Source organism: Labrus bergylta, chromosome 16, assembly GCF_963930695.1.
Source record: "Labrus bergylta chromosome 16, fLabBer1.1, whole genome shotgun sequence".
NCBI classification, from domain to species: Eukaryota; Metazoa; Chordata; class Actinopteri; order Labriformes; family Labridae; genus Labrus; species Labrus bergylta.
The window spans coordinates 23,190,572-23,208,805 of record NC_089210.1 but is presented as its reverse complement, the minus strand read 5'-3'; the positions used below and the strand labels follow the sequence as shown (position 1 = coordinate 23,208,805).

Genomic DNA, 18,234 nt, shown 5'->3' with positions numbered 1-18,234 from the left:
TATAACACACAAGTCCTCATAAGGCCTTTATAATCACTCTTATTTTAAACCCTAGGTGACAACTTTCTCCAGACTTCTGACAGCATCTGACTTGGAACCACTGGGGCAAATGTTGCAAAGTGTAGAGCTCCTCTCACTCCAGCAGTTTGACACGGAGCAATCGTTCCTGAAGAAGATCAGGTTTGTTGATATAATGGGAAGACGTGTGATATTTATTTGATAATAGATGTGATTATTTGGCCTGAAATGTATTCTTATTCTCCCAGTAAAAAAAGAGCCATGCACAAATCTGTTCTTCTTTAAAAAAAAAAAACAACGATTCTTAGTTGTAAAGCTAACTGTACATACAAACTTCTGAGGTCAGTTAGACTTTGGCTGAATTTAGAGTTGTATTTAAAAGCTGTTTTGACACCTGTGGTATTACTGGATATGTTTTGTGGATGTAGTGGATCTACATTGAAGAATAATTTGCAAGAATACACTTCTCTTCCGTCATCTCAACATGTGATCTAATTTCTAAGATCTATTCCTTTTTTCTTGTAGGAACTACCTCACAGCTGGCAGAAGAAGCAATAACCCTGGACCCTGCAACAAGATCCTCATCATTCAGTGCGACTTTGAAGTTTCTCAAAGTGCCAATCTCATTGCATCAGCAAAGTGCGTCCAACTTTTCCTCTCTGTTAGGTATGCACTACTGGATGGTTTATGTTATATTGAATGTTGCTTTTTGTTTTTTAGGTATTCATCCATAAATGAGATCAACAAGATAACTCAGGAGAGCATAGGCGGCAAGGTGTTTGTCTATTTTATCACCAGACTGCCAAGAATGGAAGGAGGAAGTTCCTACATTGGCTTTCATGGAGGTAAGGAAACTAAACACTGTGAATACGATGTTGTTATTAATGTTTGGAGATTAGAAAATAATCACAGACATGCTGATATTCACAGGCCCCTGGACATCAGCTCACATCGATGACCTCAGGCGGTCCAAAGACATTGTTTCAGACATCAAAGCCTTGCAAAAAATGACAATCAGTGAGATGTTCGAAACAAAGATGACTCTGCATGAAGGTATCAGACTGACTGTTAAATTACAGTACATGACAGTTCCCTCTCTGTCTCCATCCACTCACTCTCTCTCACTTATACACTCATGATTTTCTTATGTAGATGTTCTTAAAATTAAAAATACCTACATGTAAATGAACTTATCAAATAGTTTTACTCTTCTTAAAACTTGTATAGCATTATATTTAATGATAAAATATATATTTTTCTACAGCCATGGAGGTCGACGACATGTACACTGAAAATGAACACGAGGAAGCAGTTCAGGAAAATGTGCAGTCAGATGAAAAGGTGAGTACAGGCAAAATATTTCAAACATTTGCTATTGAGGGAAATCACAAAATTCACATCAGACAAACATGCTCAAATCCTTTAGCTGAAAGATCCAATCTGTGAATTCTTTAACCTCCACAAACACTGATGTGTATCCTGGGTTATGTGTGACACATGGTTTTGACTGGTGTGTTCTCCTGCTGCAGTTTGGGGATTGTGTTGTGGACACCACAGCGCTGCTGAGGAGCTGTGTGCAGAGTGCAGTAGGCATGCTGAGGGACCAGGTGGACATGGGCAGCCGCAGTACCCACAGAGTTGAGATCCTGCTGACACTCCTCAGTGACAATGATGAAATAAAAGGTACAAACAATAACTCTGCAGTCATTTTATTTTCTTTCAACAGGCACAGGGCCTTTAATATGATTTGATTCTTGTCAGGTGAATTTCTACAAATTGTGAAGAGGCATCTTCACTCATTGCTGTCGTCTCATGATGGCAACACCTTCTCATCCATGAAAAGCAACTGGGTCATTAAGGAGGCATCAAACATAGACGCACTGCAAGAAGGAGGCACCTTCAGGTGAGTTCTTCAGTCGTTGATTCATGGTTGTATGTTTCCCTAATGTTTCTGTATTAGCACTGATGATATTTGGGGGTCTTTACAGGAACACACTATGGAAGCGTGTTCAGGCTGTGGTGGTTCCCCTCTTGGCCCAACTGGTTTCAGTCATCGACCGAGACCAAAACTTGGATATCTTGCTTGACAGCAACTGTGGTGAATCTGTCAAAAGACTGTGGTTAGATATCTTTGGGAATGATAAACTCTTGGATATCCCACATTTAACACTGGACCACAAGTGAGTGGGGATAATACCGCAATCTGAAATAGGAATAACACATTCCTGTTACTAGTGAAACAGAATTTTACATTTGCACATATTAACCCTATGCAATCTTATTCTGTTCAAAGCAATGAGACAAAAACAATCCTTGTACAAAACAACATTGCCCAGGACCAGATCATGAGCTGCAGCATGCCTTTCAGTTGGAGGATCAAGAACTACCTAGAGCAGCTCTGGGTCCATGCACTTCAACATGAAGGTAAAGGCTTCTATCACGTACTTTACAAAATTGCAGTGCCACTTCTCTGGATTTTAATGTTAAAAGTAAAACCAACATCAATGTGAATGTCTTTTAGGCCAAACTCAGCTGGAGTTTGATGATTTCTTTTGGAAGACACCACTCGGGCGTTACATTGAAAAAGCAGACCCAGAGATGCAGAAGGAGTTTTTCCACCGCTATATTCAGGATTTCATCTCTATGACAATGAACCTGACTTGCAAGGACGAGCTGCAGGTAGTTAATAGTTTAATAGATTAACTGTTGAAATGAAGGCATGATTGTTAGGCTACATATGTGGGATGGTTTGTGAATGTTTTTGCACTTATCTAAATTATCCTCGACTCTTCAGATACTGTGTGCTGCCTTGAATTGTTGTGTCAATGAGCTGCGATTGCGGCTCAATGCCACAGACACGGTGACGTCTCTTCCATGGGTCCATGCTGCTTATCATGAGTTCAAAAAGCGTCTACAGAACCTCACAAGAATGATCTGCATAGAGCCTCTGGTGACACAGCATCTCATGCAGATGCCAGATACCAGAAGCGGGGATGAACTGGTGAGCCTCTAAAGTCTGTCTTAAAAACCACACTTGCACTATTCTACTTAGAATGAAGCAGGCATACAAGTGACTTATTTCAGTTTTTTATTTAAATTGCTTTACTCGTGTAGTGATTGTATTCCCCCTCTCTTCTAAGGTGTTCGATGTGTACGCTGCTTTTGCATGTGTGGAGTACTTGGAGCCCACAGACCTGAACACGGACGCCCAAAGACAAGCTTGGCTCAGACGGGTCAAAAAACTCCAAGTTCCCATAGAGCTGATCTGCTCAGAGGACAGTGTGAGACACTACGGAGAGCGTAGCAAAACAATCGTCTGCAGAGTCCAGTGAGTCATTCTTTATTGGGTCACAATGGGTCAGTTGTATATGCTGTCTTTAGATACTACTTTATTGAAGTCGATGTTTTATTTATTTATTTTTGTTCCATTGTTCTTAGAGCTGGATGGAATCGGATATTTTCTCTCTCTCTATTTGTGGAGCACATGCTGTTGGGAATTGAAGAGATCGAGAAAAAGCTCACACCTCTGGTTTTGGAGCACACACGAAGGCTTTGCCAGGTTGGTTTGGCTTGTTTATGTTTACCTTGATTCTCAGTAGATTTATTAAAGGACACAATAATAATGTGTAACTTCCTCTCTCTCATCAAGATACTGGAGAAGAATTCAGATCTCAAAACCAGGCAGACATTTGAGGCAGTGATCACTTTGCTCAAAAGCTGCAAAGATCAAGCGGTCAACTGTTTCTTCAGGTAGAAATTCAGTGGAGACTATATTTGCATTGCATCTAAATCACTGCCACATCACTCTCCCTTCACCCAGTGTCGTCTCATGTTGTGAATCTTATGTCCAGGTTTGGTCTTATGCTGTGTCCAGTCTGTATGGGAGACCCACAAAATCCACTCTGCTTGCCATGTGAACACATGTACTGCCTGACATGTATTAAAAAGTGGTTGATCCCAGGTCAGATGTACTGTCCACTCTGCATGCAGCAAGTTGAGGAAGCCTTTCCCTTGGTTCCTTCAGATGAAATGAGGTTGGTGACTGTATATGGATTAGTGAGACAGAGTATTTGGAGTATTAATTAAAAAAATATCTGTTTTCCTAATCTGTGTGAATCCGGCATGTCCGCATTTCAAGAATAAAACGATTTAACTCTTTTGTCTCTTGTTTTGTTTGTCTAGGATTCTAATCAACCAACATGCTCAGTTCAGGAAGCAGTGCAATGCATTCTTCATTGAGCTGGTGTCCACTGTGTGCTTTAAGGACAACTCTCCCCCCTGTTCAGATGTCATTCTCCACTTGCTCTCCTTTCTCATGGTGGAGGCCAGCCCTGTTCCCATTCTCAGGGGTAGGACACTGGGCTGACTTTGTCACTAGCATGTGATTGTTCTTGTTTTTTCCCCTTTCTGACAATCTTTTTTTTTTTCTAGTTAATCGTCAAATCCTGACAAAGGTGCTTTCTCCATTTGATGACTCTGTGGATAAAAATCCAGTGATCCGGTCAGTAGTGCTCAAACTCCTGCTGAAGTACAGGTGAGGTGGTCATAGTTAAAGACTGTATACGATGAACTTGTATAAACTTCCAACATTTTTAGTGCAGTATCTAATTTTTCTACATGTTATTCTATTTTTAAAGCTTTGAAGAGGTGAAGAAATACCTGCAGCAGCATCTGGTGTCAGTCGAGCAGAGCAACTTCTTGGAGGAGTCGGATAAAACTGAACTGTACTTGATGTACATAAACTGCCTCGAGGTCTGAAGTCATTCAGTCACTATCATTGATAAGAAATAAGATTCTGATAACACATTGTGATACATGTGATCTGCCTTTAAATACAAATGTTCACCTTGTCATTCCTCCAGGACTCTATGTTTGAAAGGTTGCAGTTCAGGTCCACTGCAGACCAGCATGTGTGTCTGCAGGATGAAAGTTCCTTCCTGACCGACTACCTGCAGTCACAGGGTCAGTCTGCTGAAAAAGCCACTGTGGAGTACCTGCAGCAGGTGGCCAGAGTGCGTATGGACCTGGATTTGGCTGCCAGCCTCATAGTGGAAAAACGGAGAGCCCCAGGTTTGCAAATTTGGATGATAAACTCACATACACTAGACTGAGATGTTTCAAAATGTTAACCGAAAAAACATCATTCTGCTCTTCTCAATCAAAGCAGAGGCTCAAGAGGGCGGTCAAAGTGGTACCACAGCCTTCCTGACCAGCGTGGTGAACTTGTGCAGACGCAGTGGAAACAGCTGGTATTGTGTCTACTTGATCCGTAAGATCTGCAGCCAACATGGTGTGGAGTTTGTCCTGAAACTCCTGAAAGTGGATGAAATGCGCTGGCTCTTCCCTGAAGAAGTTCTAGAAAAGGTTCACTTGTCCACATTGTAGTTTTTCTAGCGTTAATGTTTAAACAAAGGTAATACTGTGCTATAAATTAAATAGTTGCATATGAAGTAATTAGTTTTAATTTTCATTATTCCCAGAGTGAAGAAGCCACCCCAATCGATCAGTATCTTGTGTGTGGAGAGGACTACAAGACAATCAGAAACGCTGTTGCCAAAGTAGTCATGGAAGGCAAAGTGGATGGGCTGGACCAGACCTGTGAGGTAATATGACATCACTCTCTTGTACGTAACTCAGCATCAAGTCTGGACTTTGTGTGTATGTTAACAAAACCATCTCGCTGCTCTTTTGTTTCTTTATAGGCGTGCAAATGTTCTCCGAAGAGGATAACAGCTAATCTTCTGCTTGCGCTGTACAGAGAAGTCACCACTCTCTACAGAGACCCCAATGTTAGCTTCCATCCCAAGCCTGAGGTAGCGCTTAACGATAAGACCACAGTCTCTATAAGTAATAGACATAGTGACATAACTGGTTGTTCAGTCAGGAATACTCTCGTCATAGATTTAACCATTTATTGCACTTATGGTTTGTACTGTCGTATTTGTCGGTATTGGTTCTGCTCTTAACTCTCAGCAGGATCAGCAGGATGTATAATGTACATACTTATATTTCTACAGCTACTGAAGCCCCTGATGGCCTACATCAAGACCTCAAAGTTCCTTCCCAGCCCAGAGACCAAGAGGTTTGCCGAAGTTCTGGTGACCAACGAACTCAAGTCGCTGGTTGTTCCTCCCGGGACGTCTGGCGCCAGGTGTGCGTTGGTGGAATTAACTATTCACCTGGCTGTTGTGTTGGTATGTGGAGGCCAGGGGATCTTAGCACCTCTACAGCAACTGGCAACAGCACCTGCCAACATGCAGGTATGTTTATTATCAGCTTTTTATTTTCTTCTTTTTAGAGAGAGATAAATACCTCCTCTTTGATGTGATGTATATGTTGTTTTTGTTGGTACAGGCTGCCTTCTTGCCTACAATGCCTGAGGACATGTTAGCAGTAGCTCAACAAGCCATGGGACCGCTGCAGTGGTACCGTAAGTAACAGATCAGAGATGTAATTCTCACATTTTAATACACCAGTTGCAGGTATTACAAGGATTGTTGTTATACTCTAAAAGTATTTATTTATTTATTCTCACCATAGATTGCCCTAATGGTCACCCCTGCACCATTGGAGAGGTACATGTGTTTCTTTCAGTCGGACTCAGTGATTTTGAATAAGACTTATTTTTAGGTTTTTTATATATATATATATATTTTGAGTCATATTTTTCATCTTATGTCTTTTTCTTTAGTGCGGCCAGCCAATGGAACAAGGTCGTTGTTTGGACTGTGGGGCTGTGATTGGAGGAACGAATCATATAGTGGTGCCGGGCTTTCATGTTGTTAGGTTACAGTAAGTGTTCTGTAGGTTAAATCAAGAAAACAGAAGAAAGTTCATTAGTGTACATTATATTTGATTTCATGTTTAATTGTTTGTTGACTTCTAATAGGGCGGACCGCACTCAGACAGGCCATATCTTGGGGGACCCAAATCGCAGAGACAACCCAGCCATGTTGGACACAAAGGGCCTCTCTCCTGTTCCCTTCACCATTGTTCGCATGCTCACTCATGTGGCCATGCTGCTCGGCACCTGCAGCCATCTACAGGTAGCTGATAAAGACAGTTTCCCTCCTTAAATATACCCAAAGTAGTTTGGGGGGGGGGGGGGGGGGGGGGGTTGTAGCTAAAAGAGAAACATCAAACAATACAAGGGCCATTGTCTCACTCATTCATCCTCTTTTTGTGTGTTTTTAGTCTATTTCTGCCATCATCAAGCCTCCAGTGCCTGACCCAGGTGCATTTCTTCTCGCTCACCTGCAAAAGGACATGGAGCATCTTATCAAATCTCTGGGGAAGGGGACAGACGATACAGTCAGCACCATTCACCTGCTCATCAGCAGCCTCCTGCAACAAGCATGTAAGAAACAACTGAAAAAAAAAAAAAAAAAAAAATCAACTTTGGCTGCTGCTGGAAAGTGACATATGGCTGCCCTCTAGTGGTCAAATTGTGCATGGGTTCATTTTGTAATTAATAGTGTTTGAAAGGATTTATAAGGAGTGGTTTAGGGTAACTTATGTTATGATGTCAGTATTTCTATTTACATATTTTTTTACATTGTTATTCTGCTGTTATCTGTTGCCATTAAACTTCCTTTTTGTTGTTCCTTTTTGGGCCTGTGATATAATGTTGAAAATGAAAATAAACAGACCCTGATCAAAAAAAACTTCCTTTTTTATGTATTACTTGGTTTGAGGTTCTAAAGGAATCACACTGACTTGATACGAGTCTACTATTCAACACATCTTGTTTTTGCTTTCAGGGCCTGTTCCTAACAACAACCTGCTCACAACCAAAGAAGTTAGAAATGGATGGGAGATGGAAATGAGCAATACCATCATCTCACCGTGGCTGAAGGTAGCAATATGCTGTGACCTTATTTGTTACTAAGGGAATCAATTGAAGAAGAAATTGTTTTATTTGGACAACTTTTTCTGCCTGTTTGTAAAACACTTGTATCAAACAATTGAATTTCTCCTTTCTTCTCCTCCACAGAACTTGGAAAGACAGCTAAAGGAAGTGAACACATTCATCCGAGCTGACTCTCGAATTTCTGCCAATCCAATCATGAAGCTCATGTTTGGCGATCCTAGTCTTTTCTTGGCTTCACTTCCCAAAAAATCACTGATCCATCGTTCTGCTGTGTGGAGCTGCAGGGAGAAAGTTTCTCTGCTGAGCCTCACCCACATTGTGGAGCAGAACGGGGGCAAAGACACTCTGCCTGTGCTCTGGAGGTTTCTGCATAAGGTAAAGAAACTGAGGACAAATACGCAGCAAGGGCTTTCTGAAAATTAACTTTTTTATGATCAATTGGGTATAGAAAGAACCTTCACACATCCACTTCATAAGACAGGTGCATAAACTTCCGCACACTGTCTAACATGCAAACAAGCACTGAGCGTACTCGTTTCGGTACCAGACTTTCATTTTGTTTGACTGAAACACTAGAACTCAGCAGTAGCATTATGCTAGTGAGTGACATCAAAGAAAAATCTACCATGCATTTTTTGTTTTTATTTTTTTAGGAGGCCGAGCTGCGACTGGTGAAGCACCTTCCTGATATCCTCACACTGCAGAGAGATCTGGTCAAGACGTTTCAAAACGTCTCTGAGCTGACCTGCAGCACCATAGCAGAATTCCTCCACAGTCAGAAAGCAGGTACTGTAACTGTCTACATCAGAAGTTCTGTGAGAGTCGCAGAACAACTACTTATACTAACCACTTTCTAATCACCTCTTCCTCAGAAATGTGACAGTAACACTGCTGGAAACGGAGAGATAAATGTTGCTTTAAACAAAGGAAACATTGAACATTGATGTGTTTTAGTTCTATAATCATCTGTGTTGTGTACACTTTGGATAATATTTTACTTCTTCATCTGTTCAGTTTCCCTGAAAGCCTGGTACCAGAAATACATTGAAGTCTTCCTCACAACCTGGAATCAGCTCAGAGTCTCTTTGGGGACAAACGGTGAATATTATTTATTTTCACTCTTTATTTAACTCACACTGGCCTTTCAAACATCGAGATCTGACTTGAAATTTGTCGTTCAGGTGAGCTCAAGATCCCTGCTGATCTCTGCGAGAAGGACCTGGATCTCAACAGTGACTTTAAAGTGCTGTTACCACGGCGACAGGGCCCAGGCCTGTGCTCCACCGCTCTAGTCAGCTATCTCATCGCCCTGCACAATGACCTGGTTTACTGTGTGGATAAACACACTGGAGAGGAGACCAGGTGGGGGCGCTCTTGTCACATATATAACCCTTGCTGCAAAAGCACTTCTGCCACTGCATATGACTATTCATTTGTTTATTTTGGAGTTTGAGAGATTATAAAAGGATAATATTGATTTGCAAAATCAAAACCAGAGAGGGGTGAAAACAAGAAAAGCATGTGTGCAGATATGCTCTTATAATACAGCATTTGGCTCACCGTTCTTTTCATTTCATCTCTCCCCCAGTTACAAAGTGAGTCCAGCAGATCTGACTGACCTGCATGTGATTCGGTATGAGCTGGAGAGGGATCTGATGCCCCTGATTCTGTCCAACACCCAGTACAGCATTGAGAGAGGCCAGGAGACGCTTCATGAGTATGACTTACCCAAAATCCAGCAGCAGATTATCTCTCGCTTCTTACTGGGCAAACCTCTCATCACTCTCAACGTAAGCAAATAGAAAAAGAAACAAGTGCCCCCTTTTTTGTTTTGAAAAGAGATCAAATATAAATGTTTTTGTCCCTTTCTCTCTGCAGGGCATTCCAACACTAGTGAACAGACATGACCGTAACTATGAAATCATCCTGAAGGATGTGAAGGCAAAAGTCAAGCAAGTAAGCTGTGATAATAAAACATTACACATTAGTTACTCAAATGTCTTTTGTTTAGTATGTTGCTGCAGATTTCACTTAATGCTACCGTTCTACCTGTGTGTGTGTGTGTGTGTGTGTTTGCCAACAGGAGCCTCTTCAGACTCTCACCCTGTTTGCAATGGCGGGGGAGCTTCACTCATACAGCGAGGTGTGTGAGGCCTTGTCCACTCTGGAAGTGGCCCTCGGTTTCCTCGCCATGACCGGGGGAGAGCCTCTCATGCAGCTGTCCTGCTACCTGGAGGAGGTGCTGCAGATGGAGAACCAGATGGCTCCACACATATTCAAGGTCAGCCTATCAGAGACACAGGATATTTAATCTTGTTGCATGTTCTCCTGCTTCCACTGAGCAAACTTTTGATACTTTGTATGCAAACAATGTCACACCTTTTGAGGTTACTTTAAGTTTTATATTTCTTAAGTGTTAATCACTGATGGATTTAAAGCAACAAAGTCATATTTGGTGGTGTTTATTTTATGTTCTTGGCATTAGTTAGTATTTAATGTGTTGTTTTTTTGTATTTTGCTCTCAGGCCTTGAGCATGTGCTGTCTAAAACACTGTGTGGCTCTGTGGCAGCTGCTGATCTCACTGAAATCAGAAAATATGCTGCGACTCAAGAGGGTAAGGCATCACAGAATTCTACCAGAGCACATATAGAGAAGAGGAAACTGCATTTGTCATCTAAGTAATAACATATTGGTTATAATGATCTGATCTATGATCTAATGTTTTGTGCTGTTATAGAAATTTATTGAAACCCTCTTTTTGTCAGAGCAATGATATCTATTCTCACATTACTATTCCAATTGGCTGTTCCATGAAATTCTTCTTTTTTAAGACTTATTTTTAGGCTTTTATGCCTTTATCTGAGAGGATGGTGTTTAGAGTAGGTAATCGGGGAGAGAGTGTGGGGAATGACATGTGGGAAAGGAGCCACAGGTCGGACTTGAACCTGTGTCGCACGCTTGGAGGACTAGAGCCTCCCTACATGGGGTGCAACCTCACTGTTTGGACCATTTACATTCATTTCTAATGTTCTTTAGGATCCATTCGTGGGGGTCTCAGAGAAGTATAAACAGGTCCTGGGTGAGGACGAGCACCGGCTGCTGACTGGCTTCTTCTCTAAGAACAGTGCCGACGCTTTCCTGCTGGAGATGCACGAGTTCCTGGTTCTGGTCCTTCAAAAGCCCAATGCACTTGATACCTTCAGGCCGGACTGGAGGTAAAATGAATGACTTTACTACTTAAATATTTATTCTCTAACCTTGAATATTTCTTAAAATAAATAGAGAAATATTCTTTTCTCATTGTGTTGAATATTTGAGGTAATAAAAAGTGAAATCCTGAATGAATAACAGAATTGAACATGAATTGTCAGGATGTGATCATTTTAGCTTTGTTTCATGAGTAAGCTGGAGATAGAGAGTATGTTATGACGCAGAGTGCTGCATTCAAACAAAGTGAACATTACCTGAATCCCTCTTTAACAAACTTTGGAAGAGTTTAGCATGTTGCACACGAGTTACCTCACAAGGACAGAAATGTACTTCATGACTTTGTACAATTTATTTTATATGAATGGACTTTGTATGGTCCAGAGACATTGCGATGTCACTGTGAGCTATGATAAGTAGGGCCTGACCAATATGGATTTTTGGGGCCAATATCGATATTTGGGACAGAAAAAATCTGATGCTGATATATTTTTTTATAATTAAGCACTTGTTGAAAAGATATATAACGAAGACAAGATGGTCTCTCAATGTTAAAGTAACATGGACATGTACGTGCATCATTGCTCAACACTCTGGATGTTTGTTGTAATCTATATGTGCTAAGTGATTTTTTGAATATAGCACCCTCTGCTGGTGAAAGCCAGAAAGAGAACTGCTAGTTTAATACAATGATACTCAAATGAAATGCTATTTGACTGGTGAATAAATCAGTGCATATCAGCGCATATCAGAGATAAAATTAGACAATACCGAGAGTCACTGGACATGCTTATATCGGCCGATATTATCAGCTGGTTGATGAATTGTTCAGGCTCTGATTATAAATCACAGCCATTACCTAGACCTTCATGGTATTGTGTCTAGTAAGAAGCTTTGATGAAATTTGTCTGGAAAATGTAAAGAAAAAACGACTGATGACTGGGCTAATATGTCAATGTGATGATTTCCATCATTAATGTCAAATCACATGAATTAATTGTGTTTTTGTCCTCAAAAGCCTGAAAGACACACTATTCTCCTACATGGAGCGCAAAGACCTGGACATCCCGCGAGATGTGGAGGAGCTGTTTCCAGTAGAGATCCTCCTGTGTCACTACGTAGAAGCCTGGAAGTTCATTGTGGCCTTCAAGCAGGAGCGTGGACAGAGGCAGTGAGACACTCAGAAGGGTTGTTTTCTTTATCACTTCTTTATTTGATGTACTCAAATACCTCAGATGAAGTTTACAATCATGATAAATCCACAGTATTGTTGTTGTTCGGCTGTGGGGTTGAATATTTATGCAGAAGACAAATGCCTTTTTAAAGAGCACTGTTGTGAAGTGTCATTGTGCCACAGATCAAGTGTTCTCCTCTACAGTTGACCGTTTAAAATGTATCCTCAATTTTTTTTCTGCACTTGTTTTATATTCTCTTCCATTTTCTGAAGCATCAACATGCACAGGGTTTCCCTACAGATGCACGTTCTCTCGTTGACACTTTACTTGAAATGTGAATTTGCCTGTCCCAGAGAGGCAAAATAAAAAAGAATCTGAATTCTTCTCAGGTACCAAATGTTGAATCATCTGGGGGCTTAAAGCCACACTTAACTCACATTATATAATGTGTCATTTCCATTCATGAATAATTATGTTGATGTGTCATATCTGTGTCAAAGATGTACTTTTCTTTCTTCTACTCTTCAAATTCACTGTCTTTAAAAATATATACATTTTTCCTTAAAACAACTGTACACACTTTACATTCCAGTTGTGACATTTTCATTTATTTTCTCTCAGATTGCATCATACTCCGCCTTTTTTTAATTTTTCCCAGAAGTTTGTTATATTCCACGTTTGCTTGATAAAACAAACTCCTTCAAATAAAGCAGACATTTCCTATGTTATGTGTTTGTTTGGCTGTTTTGTGTATAATGAGGAAATAAGACATCGACAAAATAACATGTTTTAAACACGGCTGGTTTGTCAGGTATCTCTAAGCTTCCCTCTTCTCTCCCTGGTAAGTTACTTGTCCTTCATCTTTTAACGACGATTTGATGCATTTGTTTTGACAAACTAGAAATGGGAATCTGGTTCTGTAGTCATTGCAGTGTGCTCAAACATGTAAAGGAAGAATGTTTTGGTATAGTGCCGGTGCTCGAGGGCAATATCTACAGGCTGTGTGTCATCAGTGATCTAAATAGTCCACAGGGGGCAGCACACTCAGATCTGTGTTACAAACACTGGGTACATGAAGGTTCACTTGGTGTCTTATAACTCCCTTTCCCTGTGAACAGTTTTAGAGGTCGTTACTGGAGATTCTCAACCACTTACTCATGTACTGTGTGTTGTTACTCGCTGTATATTAACCCCTAACAAGAACCTAGCAGAGGCTGTCCATGATGCAGTGCTCAGGAAGTGGCTGCCTGCCGAAGGTTACGTGACTTTCTGACCCTCTGTTGGTGGGACCTCAATGTGTTTCTGATCAGGCCGATGGAAATGATAAGGACAAGACAGACTGAAGACTGCTGCTGGACGGCTCTTTAATTCAATTTCCTCTATACCAAAGCAGTGTTTAGCATAACAATGACAAATGGAAGCATTTCGCCTGTGAAAGTAAACCATGCTGGAGACCACCCTCTGGGAGTCTGCCGCCAAATGATAGAGTCCATTAGAGTCAGGACTGCAGAGGTTCCACATTTCACCCAAATTCCTTTTTTTTCCCCCTTTATCTCAGTAACATTATGATCGGGTCGCAGTGATCAAACTAAAACAACAAACTGACAGCAAAAGAGGAGAACACATTTAAAGTTGGACATCAGCAGGATGATTGGTCGATAGAGGTTGTGGCAAAATCTGGTTGGTAAAGTAAAGAGTAAATGCTTCAAATCAGCAGGAACATAGTGAGAGGGAGAGTGACATGAATGAAGGATGGTGAATGAATATGAAACAGTCGTCCTGCTTGAACTTACACTGAGCTTCATTAGACTTCATGTCTGTGCAATTTAAGTCAAAGTTATTTCACTTTTTGGATGTAGTGTGTGTTTTGGGGAACTAACTTTTCAAGTTTTTAGTCAATTTCCAATCACATGCCAGATGAACAAAAAAAAAAGAATCTGATCTGTAAATCATGAAGAAACACATAAAACCCCAGTCGGGAGTCCTAATTCATTCCAAGTTGATGGACTACCAATTAGAGTCGTCACACATTTCTCCATTATAAGGCGATGCTAACAAGCGCTATCTAGCCGTGTCCCTGTTCTCATTAGCAAACCCAAATGTGGAAGTACTTTACTTGGTACTTAATAATCACACTCACAAATGGGTCATAAGGCGTGATTTGTGCGACTCAGTCCTGGAGAACAAGCCTCAGTGAGCAAGTTTAATCACTTCAACTTCCACTCCTGTAGGCTTCAAAGCCGCCATGCCAGCGCTACAAAGGGACCAAATTCTTTCCCCTGCTCTCTGCTTGTTTCTTGTCTTTGTCTCTTGATGAGGAGGAATTAGGGGCACATTACTGTGCATCGTGGCTCACATTTAATGATATTCATGCTTGCTGAGCAGTCAGGATCAGGTCACAAGCATTTGGGTAAATTATGGTTAACAAAGGTGGATAATGATGTGCAGAAATTACCTCTTTTTGTTTGCAGCCGCAGTGTGTTGAAGGACTTGATGTGCATGGCTGTCCTTTTTTCAGAGCTTTTAGCATTTTGTTGAGTAATACCGATGGATTCAGAAAAGTTTCTAGGAAGCATTGGTTTCCAGCCAGTAACAGATAACACTGTACTGCTTGGAAAATCAGTTTCACTTAAGTCAGATGGACCAAAATGTTGACATCACTTTTGGAAACTGTAGTTTAAAGGAATATGATGTCAATTTATATGCAATATGAAGCTACGAGTCAACCAAAGTGTGCTAACATTAGCCTGCTAACACAACAATGCAGACCACAGGCAATTGCAGCTCAAGCAAAGGACAATATTGTCCGCCGCTTGCGCTTCATGGTGCTTAATTATGGTGCGTTCTAATTAATAACTCCTTCGTGCAAATGGCAAGTGGAGAGGGGTTGGAGGCTTCAGAATAGTCGAGGTGTCACCAAACAGTAGTTTGTTTTGTGCTCAAGGGCGACATCTACTGGATTAAAATGTTGCACATTCTTCCTTTAATATACATTTAGACAAACCCGAATCCAGTCTTTAAGAAATATGTGAAATCTGCCCCCTTTTTTTTTCAGCTAATCTACTTTGATGTTAAACTATATTTAAAATCAAATCCATTTTCCCGGTGGTTCAATGGTTGAATGCTGGTTTCGACTGATGCAGATCAGTGTACTGATAATGTCAGATAAGTGACGTCACAGAATAATGCTTAAAAAAAATCATAAAGCTCAATCTAGGTCAGCAATCTAAATCAGTTCTTCTTGTCTTAAGTTACTCCTGTGTATCTTTTCACCCTTCAGAGACGCCCTATGAACTCTTCAATCCAGTTAGAATAATATTAAGTTCAGCTTCAAATCGTCACTGTGCCTTGATCTGCAGTGGAGCTTCAGACTTAACCCTTTGCAAAACAGCCCCAGATATTCATCACGTTTACACCTTGGGGATCCAATATCATTCACAGGCGCCGTCGCCAGTCAGGCGCTCTGGGCCAAAAGGGAGCTAAGATTTTAATGATTGTGGTATGAAATCAGTACCCTGAAACACTCCTGAGACCTCTGAAAGCACACCAACAGGCTACTGTATTTTCTATGGGGCATTACATATGCTTTACTGGCGGTCTGGGAAAATGTTTTCTTTAAATTAGCCCTTCAGGGTGCTGCTGTTATTGCATTATTATCAAATTAGTGTATTTTAATTACTACGTCATTTGAAATGTATGTGCCAGTAGGTCACAGTGGGGTGAGAGCAGAGACCGTGTCCAAACTCTCAGGCCGTCGAGCCCTGCTGTGCAAAGCTGAGACGAGGGAGCAAGAGAGTGAGCGAGAGAGAAAGAATAACTCAGTGAGCACATCTGTGAATTATATTAGCTAATTGTGTGCACTTCTCTTTGCACTCAACACTTGGGTTGTCCTCCAAGCACAAGGAAGAAATTAACCGCACTGCTGCCATGTTGTTCTATTAAATACGTGAAGAGAAAATACAATTACTGGTTAAGTGGGAACATACCACAAGGGATTATGGGAGGCACCGCATTTCAGGATTTCAGAGTGAGTTAATTTTTTTTTTTGCTTTGCATGCGAACAGGTTTCTGAGCAACATTAAACCAAAGATGAAACCAAATGACAGTGTTGCAGTGAGAATTTTGTCTTTGCATTAAAAATTCCTGCACATTCAAACCTCAACAAAACTGTGCAGTCAAAGAAATCATCAATGATCTGGAGTGTAGATTCTCTTGTGACACATTATGAACTTGCATGTACCTCCATTATTCGCTGTAAAATACAGAATATCAACTTTTTTTGCAGGCTCAGTCCTCAGTGGAAAATGGCTGTTATTGCATAATACTGAGTCGAGTCAGAGCTGCAAAACTCACCTTGGGCGAAGAAATCTCAACTGTACCCGACTCTTCACAACAGCTTGAATGTCGATACCAAGCCGCCTGCTACAGGCACGCAGCTCAGGTTTTGCATTCCGTAACAATAAAAGCACATATTGAATCAGATTGTTATGGTAAGAGGAGAATGTGTTTGAGCAGTTCAGAAATGTGTCCTGCATTTCCCAAATAATAAGCAAAATGTGTCAGACACTGAGTTGCATTCACATTGTTAGAAGCTCCTGCTGTTCTCACTGACTTTTATTTTGGGAAATAAAAAACTCAAAACAAAATGGAAAACCATTGGGCACAAGCCAGAATTGATTGACCGTGTAGACACACAGTTCAGGCTTTAGGAGACAAACACTCTCATTACAAGTGTCATGTTTCTTCAGGTGGTTATATCATGTTTTTGTGAGCAACAAGCTAAATTATGTAATGACAATCACTTTGGAAACAAATGCAAATTTGGGGTTCCTCAGATGGCAATTCAAGTCATATTTAGATTACATTTTTTTCAACAATTCTCAGGAACCGATCAAAATAACAAACATCAGAATCACTCATCTCAGATCATACATCACTATCCACTCTTGAGCTCTTGGATAGGATTGGCTATGATACAATTCACTTCATTGTCCCCCTGGGGAATTTTTTCTTGGACTCATTGAGCTACCTATAGAGTAGAATGAATAACTAAAAAAAACTGAATAACTAAAAAAACAAAAGCAACAAACAACAATCCACATGTCCATAGAAATGCACATTTCTCAGCCTATCACAACTGTTTTATTTAAAGAGGTCATATTATGCCCTTTTTGGGGTTCGTATATATTTAATCTATGTACTAAAGTATGTTCACAATAGCTAAAGTTCGAAAAAAGTGTCTGTTTTCACGTACTGCCGCTCCATGCACTGGCTCGCTTCTGACTCTCTCTCTAAGGCTCTAAAGTGCCCACGTTCAGAGCATCAGAGTCCCCATGTGTGCCAAGTCTGATCTGATTGGTCAGCCTGTCGGCTCTGCTGTAATTGGTCACTTGCTCAGCCACTCTGGCTCCGAGGGCCGGGAGCAAAAACATTAGCACCTTAGCACTACTGTGCTACCGCAGGCTACGGCATATCGTGGGCGTGCTACAGAAGTTAACGGGCGTGCAACATGAGCTGCTGGGCTTGCCACAACGAGCCAATGGGCTTAGATCAGTGATCTCACACTGACAATGACATCAGACTGAAAAAATTTTATCGAGGGGGGCTAGAACCGAGCATTACATGCAGCTAATGCTACAGCTAACAGGAGGACGTAGGAGAAGCCTCGTTTCCGCAGACTTTGAATTTTTGCAAATAGATGTGACTAAACATGCACAGGACACTTGGAAAACACACTAAAGAACATATAAAACCAAAAAAAGCATAATATGGGACCTTTAATGTGGGGTCAGGTAACCAGAAATAACTGACTGTAAAGTAAAACACTGGATTCTTTTTATGTAAACAGAGACTGCTGCTGCTGCTGATGCAAAACATCTAAAATCCACTGTTTATGTGCCCCGCCCCTTATTGTTTCCACCTCTGTCTCGTTAGTTTCACCTGTGCCTGATTAACCAGTGTGT

General features: G+C 41.0%; 1 protein-coding gene across 2 annotated transcripts in view; it reads left to right on the top strand.

Annotated features, from left to right (window-relative positions):
- The window catches only part of rnf213a (ring finger protein 213a), a 31,095-nt gene extending 18,096 nt beyond the window's left edge, over positions 1-12,999 (top strand). The window contains exons 29-67 of one of the 2 annotated variants that reach the window (XM_065964663.1): positions 56-180; positions 544-657; positions 739-863; positions 949-1,071; positions 1,283-1,359; positions 1,548-1,701; positions 1,780-1,921; positions 2,007-2,198; positions 2,312-2,442; positions 2,540-2,697; positions 2,813-3,019; positions 3,159-3,346; positions 3,457-3,577; positions 3,668-3,768; positions 3,870-4,052; positions 4,201-4,367; positions 4,450-4,552; positions 4,656-4,770; positions 4,881-5,088; positions 5,186-5,382; positions 5,499-5,621; positions 5,721-5,831; positions 6,036-6,278; positions 6,373-6,448; positions 6,559-6,593; positions 6,710-6,810; positions 6,908-7,064; positions 7,213-7,375; positions 7,779-7,873; positions 8,012-8,263; positions 8,542-8,674; positions 8,903-8,986; positions 9,070-9,250; positions 9,477-9,678; positions 9,767-9,844; positions 9,972-10,169; positions 10,414-10,503; positions 10,926-11,104; positions 12,115-12,999. In XM_065964663.1, coding sequence (XP_065820735.1) covers positions 56-180; positions 544-657; positions 739-863; positions 949-1,071; positions 1,283-1,359; positions 1,548-1,701; positions 1,780-1,921; positions 2,007-2,198; positions 2,312-2,442; positions 2,540-2,697; positions 2,813-3,019; positions 3,159-3,346; positions 3,457-3,577; positions 3,668-3,768; positions 3,870-4,052; positions 4,201-4,367; positions 4,450-4,552; positions 4,656-4,770; positions 4,881-5,088; positions 5,186-5,382; positions 5,499-5,621; positions 5,721-5,831; positions 6,036-6,278; positions 6,373-6,448; positions 6,559-6,593; positions 6,710-6,810; positions 6,908-7,064; positions 7,213-7,375; positions 7,779-7,873; positions 8,012-8,263; positions 8,542-8,674; positions 8,903-8,986; positions 9,070-9,250; positions 9,477-9,678; positions 9,767-9,844; positions 9,972-10,169; positions 10,414-10,503; positions 10,926-11,104; positions 12,115-12,271 — 5,589 coding nt within the window. In that variant the 3' untranslated portion in view covers positions 12,272-12,999. Of the gene's footprint in view, positions 1-55; positions 181-543; positions 658-738; positions 864-948; positions 1,072-1,282; positions 1,360-1,547; positions 1,702-1,779; positions 1,922-2,006; positions 2,199-2,311; positions 2,443-2,539; positions 2,698-2,812; positions 3,020-3,158; positions 3,347-3,456; positions 3,578-3,667; positions 3,769-3,869; positions 4,053-4,200; positions 4,368-4,449; positions 4,553-4,655; positions 4,771-4,880; positions 5,089-5,182; positions 5,383-5,498; positions 5,622-5,720; positions 5,832-6,035; positions 6,279-6,372; positions 6,449-6,558; positions 6,594-6,709; positions 6,811-6,907; positions 7,065-7,212; positions 7,376-7,778; positions 7,874-8,011; positions 8,264-8,541; positions 8,675-8,902; positions 8,987-9,069; positions 9,251-9,476; positions 9,679-9,766; positions 9,845-9,971; positions 10,170-10,413; positions 10,504-10,925; positions 11,105-12,114 lie in introns of both variants that reach the window. The other variant, XM_065964662.1, reaches the window with a different exon arrangement.
- Positions 13,000-18,234: the final 5,235 nt, after the last annotated feature.